Source organism: Podarcis erhardii (genome assembly GCF_964252035.2).
Source record: "Podarcis erhardii genome assembly, chromosome: 9".
NCBI classification, from domain to species: domain Eukaryota; kingdom Metazoa; phylum Chordata; class Lepidosauria; order Squamata; family Lacertidae; genus Podarcis; species Podarcis erhardii.
Window position 1 is genome coordinate 74,544,505 of NC_138512.1, and position 11,180 is coordinate 74,555,684.

Consider the following 11,180-nt stretch of genomic DNA (forward strand, 5'->3'; position numbering starts at 1 on the left):
AACATCTGTCACAGCCACCCAGGTGGGTCCCAGCTCACGAGAGACCTTACTCCATTATAGTTTACTTACAGGAAAAGTTTATTGATGATAGTTGCTTCTTTCACAGTTCAGCATTGTGGCTGTACGTCTGTCACGTTAGACCGCTGAAGTCCCCCTCTGACTCCTCCCCTCCTCCACACCAACTTAATAGCCTGGCTCTAGACCACCTCTTCCTCTCCTTTCTTTTCCGCAGGGTCTTTCTGCCCCCCTGGGTTCTCTCCTTCCGGGATTCGCCTGAGGCTGAATCCTCTGCCGCCTCCTGCCCCCTCCTTCTGGCTTTGGGGCCGGGCTCCTCCTCTGAGCTTTCCCCACTTCCGCGCGCCTCTATGCTTGAACTTGGCGCGCGTACGTTGCTTTTGACCTTTCCTTCGTCCTCTATACTGCCCCCTGTTCCACTCTCTACCCTTTCCGGCTGAACACCTTGCTCCAACCCCCTCTCTCTGTTTTCTCCTGTTCCTCCTCCCTCCGAGAGGCTGACAACTCCACCCCCTTTACTCCGTTCCGGCTGAGACCCCTCTGACAGCGTCTGTGCTTCACTGGGCTTTCTCCCCTCCTTTCCTGACTTTTCACAGCTTCTCTCTTCTCCTGCTTTTCGCCTGATCATGCTAGCTCCCTTTTGGGAATCCTCTGACTCACTGCTTAGGCTCATAGATTCCCTTCGAATTCCGTCATCTTCTTCCTCGTCTCTCTCTCCCTCCTCCCACTCGCTTTCCGTCTCCTCTGCCATCTCCTCACTTCTCCCAGAAACCCTGACAACATCCCTACACAGGGCTGCCTTCAGATGTCTAGAAGGGATATTTAGATTCCAGCATTGCTGGGGTTGGACTAGAGGACCATTGGGGTCCCTTCCAACACTACAATTCTACAATTGTATAATTCTAAGATTCTGTGATGCTAAGAGGGATAGAACTACCTAAACCGCATAGAAATTTATTCATGTGTGCGACTATAGTGGCAAGAATGTTACTTCCCCCAAAATGGAAAGAAGACGTCTTAGCAAAGGAAGAATGGATACAAAAACTTATAGAATATGCAGAAATAGCGAAACTTGCCAGAAGAATAAGAAATCAAGAGAACAAACTTTTTATAAAAGAATGGAAATGGCTTATTGAATATTTACAGATAAATTGTAAACAGATAAAAACACTGACAGGATTACTGTAATAACCTGCAGCTACATAAGATTATTCCTGCCGACCTAGCAGTTCGAAAGCATGTCAAAGTGCAAGTAGATAAATAGGTACCGCTCTGGCGGGAAGGTAAACGGCGTTTCTGTGCACTGCTCTGGTTCTCCAGAAGTGGCTTAGTCATGCTGGCCACATGACCGAAAAACTGTCTGTGGACGAACATCGGCTCCCTCAGCCAGTAAAGCGAGATGAGCACCGCAACCCCAGAGTCGTCCGCGACTGGACCCAATGGTCAGGGGTACCTTTACCTTTACATAAGATTATATATTTAAAGAAGATAAGTAAATGAGTAAGTTAATTTAGGTAATCCAGAAGATATTAAAAATAAATTTAAGGAACCACAGAAAGAGGGGGAAGGAAGTCAGGTTTTAAAATGTCAAAATGTCTAACGACCATTTCTATTTTGCTTTATTGTTTTGTAATTAATATTGTGTTTATCAATATTTTCATTTGTATTTTTGTTTTTGTTTTGTTTTTTGGTGTATCAATTAAAAAAATGCCAAAATGATTGTAAAATCAGTGAAAAGTATAAATCTGAAAAGCATAATTAAAATTTAAACGAAAAAAAGATTCTATGATGCTAAGGTCCTTGGTCTGACACTGCAAAAGCCATTCTTATGTTCTTGCCTTGTTTTCTCTCTCATCTCCCGCCCAGGTTCCTTCTTCCCTTCCCTGAAGCCCTCAGGGATGCTCTTCAAAGTCATCTTCTGGTTGGGCTACTTCAACAGCTGCGTCAACCCCATCATCTACCCTTGCTCGAGCAAAGAGTTCAAGAGGGCTTTCACCCGCCTCCTCAAGTGCCAGTGCCGGAGGAGGAGGAGGCCCATTTGGAGGGTCTACGACAACCACTGGCGAGGGGCCTCCATGAACGGGTCGGGCCAAGACTCCGAGAGGGAGCCCAGGTCCAGGATCTCCACACTCAACGGCTCCTTCATGTTGAACTCGGGCAGCTTGGAAAGAGCCAGCAAAAGGAGGACTCTGAACTTCAAGAGGTGGAGACTCTTTTCCCCTTTCCAGAAGCCCTCCACCCAGCTGAAGGAAAAAATGAACAGCCTCTCGCAGAAAATCCGGGGCAGCTCCCTCAAAGGGGGCAGCGTGGCCTCATACAAGACGGAGGTGGAGTCGGTCTCCATTGGGATCCCCAATGAGTTCATGGAGTGCGTTGAGTACCAAATGTACGACGATTTGACGGACTCAGAGTCCTGCGGGCTTAAGGAGACGGATATTTAATTGCCAGCAGGGATCTCTGCCCTTTGGGGTTCTGTTTTCTTTTGTTGGTGCCTCTCACGTGGTGGTTGGCTGTCCAAAGGGGGGCAGGTAGACTCAAGTGGGTGCCCTGGGAGCCGAGTGCAGGAGCCCAAGTTTTGAGTACAAAAGGCCCCATGCTCTGTCCCAGGCCATCTCCCGTCCAATAAGGGTCTCAGGTAGCAAAAACTGAGGAAGAAAATGTCTCCTCCACCAGATACCTTGGAGAGCCTCTGCCTGGCCGTGTAGGCTATACTGATTCAGTTGTGTCTGACTCAGGATAAGGCAGATTATAAACTGTTTAATTTGAACCCGGTCCTTTCCCTCAGCCGTCATCAAACTTGGAATCAGTGAGGGTAGAAGTTGCCACCCGTTCCTTCCACCAGGCAAAGTCCACCGGAATGAAAGGTGGTTGGCAAATGGCCAATTTTAAGCCCAGGTGTGGGGTGCCCCATTTTGTACTGGTGCTCAGAATATTGCGATCGAATCCACCATGGATCTGGATGGGACCCTTCGAGGTCTACATGGGCAGGTCCAGCTCAACGGACTCCCGTCAGTGTTAGGGTAGTCCATGGAAGAAGTGTTTGTCAGCACAGGAGACAGAGCAGTGAGAAGTATCTGTTTCTCTTATAGGCAAGGGGGTGGTCTTGGTAGGGTTGGGAAACCCTTTTTGATCTGTGCCCCCCCAATACTTGGCACCAGGGAAACCCCAAGTATTTGCCTAGAAACCCCAAAATGCATAAATTAATGGCACAAGTCAATAGACGGGTTTGGGGGTTTTTTACATAAAATTGCCCAGCTGATACTCTTTATTCTGAGCTCTTGGTTGCAGAAAACTGCAATTTTGGGCCATGTGGAGTGAAATATACTCAGAGTCGAGAGTGGATTTCATGCTCTTTATTCAGCTCATAGTGGTGAGGAGGAATGGAAGTTCCCCCAGGATGTCTGCTTTACATACATTATTTACACAATGGGCCCAACGTGATTGGCTAATTCCGGGATTCACCTGTAGGCCAATCAGGCTGCGGATTCACTTCCACCTGGAGCTGGATTGGGTGGCTCCTATGGACCAATCAGACTGCTGCATTCTGGATCCTATTGTTCTAGGACCAATCGGACTGCTGCATTCTGAATCCTATTGTTCTAATGCCAATCAGACTGCTGCATTCTGAATCCTATTGTTCTAGGACCAATCAGACTGCTGCATTTTGGATCCTATTCAACTCAGTACATAACATGGAAGCAGGAGAGGTGAGGGCTTGTGACCTCAGGCAAGAGGGGGAAAGAGGGTAGCCAATCAGAGAGCTCACAGAAGCTCCACCCCTTGATCCAGAGGGGAGGAGGAACAGAGTCTTAACACAAAATATCTCTTATATGTCATTGTTGTTTCGAGGGAGAAAGCAAGACAGAGGGAATATCTGCTTGGAGTGCAACTTTCTGAGGGACACAAATGCGGCCCCCAAGGCCTCCCTATCAGGCCCTTGGAACACTCTCCTGGCCATGCCCTCTCCTCAGGCCACACCCTTCACTGTCCCTGCTTTGCATCCCAAGTGTTTCTGCTTGGCTCAAGTGTGCCCTTGAATTCTGACGATGCCTTTTGCTTCTCTGGATGGAAGATGGAGAGCAATGTGTGTGTGTGAATGTGCGGAAACATGCCTACTGTACAAAGGTAGCATTTGCATTCATTGCTCCACCCATGTCTGCCTCTGACTCTGCCCACTGCCAGCGTGCAGCCCTCAGAAAGCTACCCAGCTGGGAAGGCAGCCCTCTGTATGAAAAAGGTTGTCCACCCCTGGTTTAGAGAACAGGAGATGTCCCCATTTTCAAAATTTATTCCTGCAACAAAGTGGTCTAGAAGCTTGCTTTCTAATTGGAGTTTTGAAGAACCCAAATCTGATGTTCTTTAGATTTAAAAGAAATGCCGAAAACAGCAGAAATCCTAAAAGCAGATCAAATGTAACTTAGCTATGAAGTGAGGTCAAGTCAGTACAGTGGTACCTTGGCTTATAAACACCTTGGGTTACAAACACTTCAGGTTACAGACTCCGCTAACCCGAAAGTAGTACCTCAGGTTAAGAACTTTACCTCAGGATTAGAACAGAAATTGTGCTCCGGCGGTGCAGTGGCAGCGGGAGGCCCCATTAGCTAAAGTAGTACCTCAGGTTAAGAATAGTTTCAGGTTAAGAACAGACCTCCGGAACAAATTAAGTTCGCAACCAGAGGTACCACTGTATTACAACAGGGATCTTTTTTAAAAAAAAACAAGGATAGAGACCAGGTCTCCTTAATCCGTTTGGAGAGATTGTCAGCTTCACCAGTGGACTCATTCACACGGCAAGGAGAATTTAACCACCTTCCCTGGATCCCACAATTTGCAAACTACCCAGTATTTCCAATTTGGTTAGGGGAATGTGATAAAATTCACTTTGCCACAATGACTGGGTGTGGCAGACAACCAGCCCTCCACATGAGTCCACATTGCTATGATTGTCTGTTTGTATGGAGGCCAAATGACTATGAGTTGATGACAGTCACTCAACGGTGAGGGGAAATCACTCTGCATATGCTCATGCGTGGAAAGCAATCCCCACCCCACCCGACTGCCAGAAATCTTATTTAGCCAGCTTGGCGCCTCTCATTGTCAGCATGCTTTCAAGTGAATCTTTGTGGTCATAAGGACTAGAAACCTGAAGCAAGAATGAAAGCACAGGTTCAGTGGAAGCACAAGTTCATGCCTAGCACCCAGAATTCTGAGAGTGTTTAGATTTGCACAAAACAGAAGCATTGACCAAAGAAGGAAAAACTGGTAGGACTTGCAAAGGTTTCCAGCTTGATTTAACCTCTAAAGTGAGGTTTACAGTTGCGTTTCAAGGGTAGCAACTGTGATTTTACAGTGAGAAAAGGGAAGGAAGGAAGGAAGGAAGGAAGGAAGGAAGGAAGGAACTGAAGGTGTATGGTGGGACAGCGAGAAAGAGCTGTATGTACATTTTTCTATTCCCTTTTCTCTGCGCTGTCACAGCACACGCCGACTGGATGAATTTCAGGCGGCCATTCTGGTGTTTGTCAAAATATTTCCCCCAAGGCAGCCAATAATGTCAGGCAAAAACTGGCCCTGATTGAGCTGACACAACTCCATCTGGTCTGCATGTGTTTCTGAGATAACATTTGCCAAAATTAATGCTTGGAAAGAACCGGCGACTGCATGTAGACCCTCTGAACCCCCAGATTTCTTAAATCACTGGCAAAATTCCCAATAGGACATCTTGGATTGATTCCTCCCCCCCCCCCAACCCCTTTCATTTTTTATTTGGACCTGGGTGGCAGCCAGCAAATCAGGGCCCATAGCAACTGTGAATCAAACCCAAACGCTGAAAATAGCATCATAGCCATTGAACGCCGCCTGTAGTTGTTTTCATAAGGAAACAACTTTGACTGGCCATCAAAACCCCGTTGGCGCAGAGTCAAAATTCCACTTGAGGTCAATGGGAAGGCTTGAATGTAGAATTTTCTTTTTTTAAAAAAAAAACCAGTTAATGTGGAGTACTACTAAAATCTGTGGATTTCTGTTGATTTGGGATCAAAAGGGACAGCATCCATGCAATGCACAGATTTCTGCGCATGATGCTTCACAAACATTGAGGTAATAGTCAGGATGCAATGAATATTCTCTAGTTTTGCTTTTTTTTTCCCCACCAAACTAAAGATAGACATTTTGGTCGGTTGGAAAGATGTATTTAAAAACATTGGAAATTACCGGACATTTACTCATTCCTGCCCAAAGATACCATGCTGTGAGCATGATGATGTCACGCTGCTATATAGCCAATGGTATTTGGCCGTGTGAGGACATGCCCGAGGGCAACTGAGGGCAATTATTGGGTGCTGTGAGGGCAGTGCTTCCTGGATTACTCTCTACTACGAGAGCTTCCTGCGAAGCTTTTGCAGGCAACCATTCTTTTCCCATGACATGAAAAGCTGCTGTAAGATGGGCTTTGCTGTGACTCAAGCTTTCCTAGGCAGGGATATATATATGGCGGATGTTGCACAGTGAGTGGAGAAGATAAATCAGGTTCTTAACAAGAATACTAAACATATGCTCTCTCCTGGAGCACTGACTGCTGTGATTGCAATGCATACACAATTGGGGAAGCAGTTCTTTTCTAGTAACAACGAACTGTTTGCAGCTTTGCTAAGCCCCGATGAAACACTTACAATTTGTTAACGGAATCCCACCCTGCCATCTGTTGCCACAATTGTACTTACATGCCACTCTCTTTTAAGCACAGAAAGTGTAAAAGAGAGATGATATAAAGTGGTCTGCTTGTATCTGGAGAACTGTGTCCAATCCTAGGTGCAGAATTGTAGCGTTGGAAGGGACCCAACAGATCATCTAGTCCAACCCCCGACAACGACGAAAGGGAAATAAAACAAAATAAACATAAAGATATAAAACCTGGTCAGCTCATATTAAAAATGCAATTAAAATCCAACTGAAAATAAACATGCATACAAGTTGATGTAAGCCCTCCAGAGGCCCAAATTGGTATCCACCCAAAACTGGAGTTCATAGAAAATATGTTTTCAAATTTAGCCAGGGTGTGGTGAGGTCCTCAGACTGTTGCTTAATAGATGGTGGGTATTTATTCTTTCAGGCACAATGTTAAGGTCATTAAGTGACCGTAGCAGCTCAGAAAATCCACTTTAGTTGTCCTGATACATACTACAGGAATATGATTGAAAAGTACACGAACATCTGCAAATATCAAAGGTTCTGCCAGTACAAAATTGATACGGACAGCAACTTCAGACCCAAAAGGAGTATACTGTATCTGGTGACATTTTCTGTATCACAACTCCAGCATCTTTCTGTATCAGACAATACTTCTTATAAAGAAATTGTGGAGCCCAATACACCCCAAACATCCATTTTTGCTGGCTCAGTCTCAATTTCGGATCGAGGGAAACATTCTGCATAGATCCGAAAGCAATTTTCCATTGTTTAGCTTGTGCAGCACATTCTAATTCTCTATTCCACGCCGCTGCATGTCCAGATGAGGAGAGCCAGAATGGTAAATAAAGTCCTATAAGGTCCAGTAGAAAGAGATGGGAATGTTTAGCCTGGAGATAGGGAAGATGGGGAAGGGGAGGCAGAACAGCTGTCTCCAAACATCTGAAGGGCTGCCATGCAGATATGCTGATATGCTGTTGGGCATCTCTCTTGTCCCAGAGTGCAAGACAGGAGCCTAATGTTAGAAATGGCAGGTGAGCAGATTTTGATTAAACTTTGGGAGACATCCTGATGGTAAGGTTTTGCAGTGTGGTAGACTACCTTGCGGGACGCGGGTGGCACTGTGGGTAAAACCTCAGCGCCTAGGACTTGCCGATCGCATGGTTGGCGGTTCAAATCCCTGCAGCGGGGTGAGCTCCCGTCTTTGGTCCCAGCTCCTGTCCACCTAGCAGTTCGATAGCACCCTTAAGTGCAAGTAGATAAATAGGTACCGCTTTACAGCGGGAAGGTAAACGGCGTTTCCGTGTGCTGCGCTGGTGCTGGTTCGCCAGAGCAGCTTCGTCACGCTGGCCACGTGACCCAGAAGTGTCTGCGGAAAGCGCTGGCCCCCGGCCTCTAGAGTGAGATGAGCGCACAACCCTAGAGTCTGTCAAGACTGGTTCGTACGGGCAGGGGTACCTTTACCTTTACTTAGACTACCTTGGGGCATGGGGGCTCTCCTTTACTTGAGGTGTTTTGGCAGGCTGGCTATTGGTCAGAAATAGTATACCCACATCTTGAGGTCAGGTTGGATGGCCTCAAGGTGGCTTCCGATGCTGTGGAGTCTGTGAAAATGCTCTCTTGCTAGTTGCTCTGCAGTCTCTTATACGAGAAGGTTCATCACTAGCTGGCACTCCTTCCCACGGAAAGTAGGAGCAAAGTATCTGCATGCGTCCAGATATTTTGTAGGTTCAGAACCAGGTTTCCCTAAAGATCCCCCACATTGAGCGAGAAAGATTCCTGCATTTCAGGGGGCTGGAATAGATGGCCTTTGTGGTCCCTTCCAAGTCCTCAACCCCACCCTTGGATTGTGTTAGCAACCAAACATTTCCATTGCCTCGAGTGACCAAACATATATGCAGTCATTACGGCCTCAAGAGGATCACGTGGATTACCTACGAATGGGAGATCACAAGAGTCAGTGCCCAGGTTAGGACTAATAAATAGAACTGTTTCTGCTTGCTTGTTATTTACGTGTCAGGTCAACTTCTCGTAAAATGCTGGTGTGTTAAGCCAAGTTTGTGAATACTAAAAAAAAAAAAAAAAAAGGAAAATGAAGTATCCAGATCACATTGGCCTGCATCCAGAAAAAAAAAATAATATTGCAAAGTGGCTGTAGCGAACCTCAGTCTGGCAGGGCGTTGAAGGGATCACATGCCCAGACCTTCTGAGAAAATCCACTCTAGTCCACTTTAACAGTTTAACAATAAAAAGAATTTGCCCATGAATCCAGGGATAGATGCATAAGCACATTAATCTGTGAATGCATATTCAGTGAGTGGTCCAAATAAGGGTCATGCAGACGTAGGACAGAGCCATGCACACGACCAGCGTTGCTCTTGGTCCTTTTGCTGCGGAAAATTCCCACCGCTGAAGAGGCAAGCCTCTGTTTCGTTGTTCAGAAGGCTTGCCTCTTCTGCAGCGGGAAGGAAAACAGCAGCAGCAGCAACGAACAAATGCAGAGCCCTATGTTGGACAATGGATGTAACATATGGATTGTGTATGTCAGATCTATCTGATCCCCAGATTTCCCTCGTCTGCTCAGCACAGTTGACTGAATTCCGTACATCAGCAAAAATCTCACCAGTGATACGAAAGAAGGAAGAAAGCTTCATCCACTGTAATGCTGGACTGATGTTTTATAATCTTTCTATTTTATTGTTTACAGATGTGTACATAGGTGTACATTTCCTTTAATGAATCTTTGGATATTTCATGTCTCGTTCCTCTTTTCTCTCTCCCTTTTAACAATCTGCAAGTGTATTTATTAGCCAGAGTGGGTTTTTCCTTTCTGTCATTTGATGCAAACTCTGCTGGGTTGATTTATGTATACCTTTGCAAAACCAGAATGCACATTATTATTATTTTGTTTATTTGTACCAAATACACGCACAACTCTGCCTAAAAAAGAAAAAAAGTGCATTGTTTAAGACGTGACGTGTTCCCCTTTATTTATCAGTTCCCAGAAGAGCCTACTGAGTTGCCCTTGAAATGCAAAGCCAACTCTTCATACAAAACAGCTTCAGAAATATCAAGGGAAGCCCAAAGAGTTATCAGAATGCTAATGACATTTCATTACAGGGCCCAATCGCTTTTTGCAGCTCTGGACAGTTCCATCAGATTGCAAGTGGCAGGGCCATATTTTTAAAGTTCTTTGCAAACAAATGCACTGCTTGATATAATAAAAAATCTCCAGGCAGTTTACATAAAAACAAACAAACAAAATCCTAGCATTTTTTTAACGCTGTCCCACCTAAAATTCTCCCTGCATATAGGAAAAAAGCACATCAATGAAAGGTCTGCACTAAATATTTCTCCCAGGTGATGTGTTAGTTTATTACATGCAAGGAGAGTTGCTTTTAATTTACATGGGTGAACACCAGTAAACAGAACCACAACCCAACACATACACACACAAGCAGCAACGGAGTCCTGATCCAATGGCTCTTCTGGGTCACATAACCTCCAACATTTCTCCGATGAGCATAGGGATGTCCAGGGCTATTTTTCCAGAAAAAGAGGTACCGAAACTCATCATGAACATCTTCCTTGTTCTCTTATAATGGCAATGGCTGGGGGCCTGGGAACGTCATATTCCATACTCTCCAACATTTCTCTGATGAAAATGGGGGTGTCCCAAGGAAAAACAGGACATTCGAGGATTAAATCTGAAACCGGGACAGCTTCTGTAAATCCAGGACTGTCCTTTGAAAATAGGGACAATTGGAGGATCTGGCTTCATCAACCTCAGTCTGCCTCGCAGCCAATCCCCAGCTGTCTTCCAGCGTACAACCAGTTCTGGGCGTGGGGGTGCCTGTCGGCTTCCTCTTCCTTCCTTCCCTCATCTCATTTTTTCCCTTGCAGAACCCAGCTGGGAAGAGAATGGGAGCATAACTAGAATTAGAGGGAAAGAGGCTCGTCATCGGGGCAAGAAAACTATGCAGCACTTTCTCTAAGAAGCTGCTCAAACATCTGATCAGCGTTCTCTACTCTAAACAGAAGCTAATAAAGGAGGAACTCCTTGTATTGGACAACTCTATCAGGAACCACCAAGCTTGGCAAGAGTTCCAAAAGGAAAAACAAAACATTTACCACTCTCAACTGGAGCTACTGAAAGAGTCGTCAACAGGCTCATCACAGCTATCTGCCAATCACCCATTCCCACCACCCTTCTGAGCAATACCCCTCCCCACCTTCTCACTATATAGAAGGGTCTGGTGACTTCTGTTTCAGTGTATCTGAAGAAGTGTGCATGCACACGAAAGCTCATACCTAGAACTAACTTAGTTGGTCTTTAAGGTGCTACTGGAAGGAATTTTTTGTTTTGACTATGGCAGACCAACACGGCTACCTATCTGTAACTAGAATTAGAGGGCTCTGCCTATCATTTGCTCTGGCGCCCCCTGCTGTTGGGCTCCCTTGTTAGGATCGTCCTACTCAGG

General features: G+C 45.7%; 1 protein-coding gene and 1 long non-coding RNA gene across 2 annotated transcripts in view; one reads left to right on the plus strand and one right to left on the minus strand.

Annotated features, from left to right (window-relative positions):
• The window catches only part of ADRA1D (adrenoceptor alpha 1D), a 60,627-nt gene extending 54,648 nt beyond the window's left edge, over positions 1–5,979 (plus strand). Inside the window, exon 2 of the mRNA XM_081876993.1 lies at positions 1,882–5,979. Within this exon, the coding sequence (XP_081733119.1) occupies positions 1,882–2,456 (575 nt within the window). The 3' untranslated portion in view covers positions 2,457–5,979. The remainder of the gene's footprint in view (positions 1–1,881) is intronic.
• Positions 5,980–5,991: 12 nt separating this feature from the next.
• On the minus strand, positions 5,992–9,673 carry LOC309350428. The gene is made up of 2 exons (XR_014160358.1): positions 8,179–9,673; positions 5,992–7,800 (listed from the first exon to the last, which is right to left on the minus strand). It is a non-coding gene; the product is annotated as an uncharacterized lncRNA (long non-coding RNA).
• Between the last annotated feature and the right edge of the window lie 1,507 nt (positions 9,674–11,180).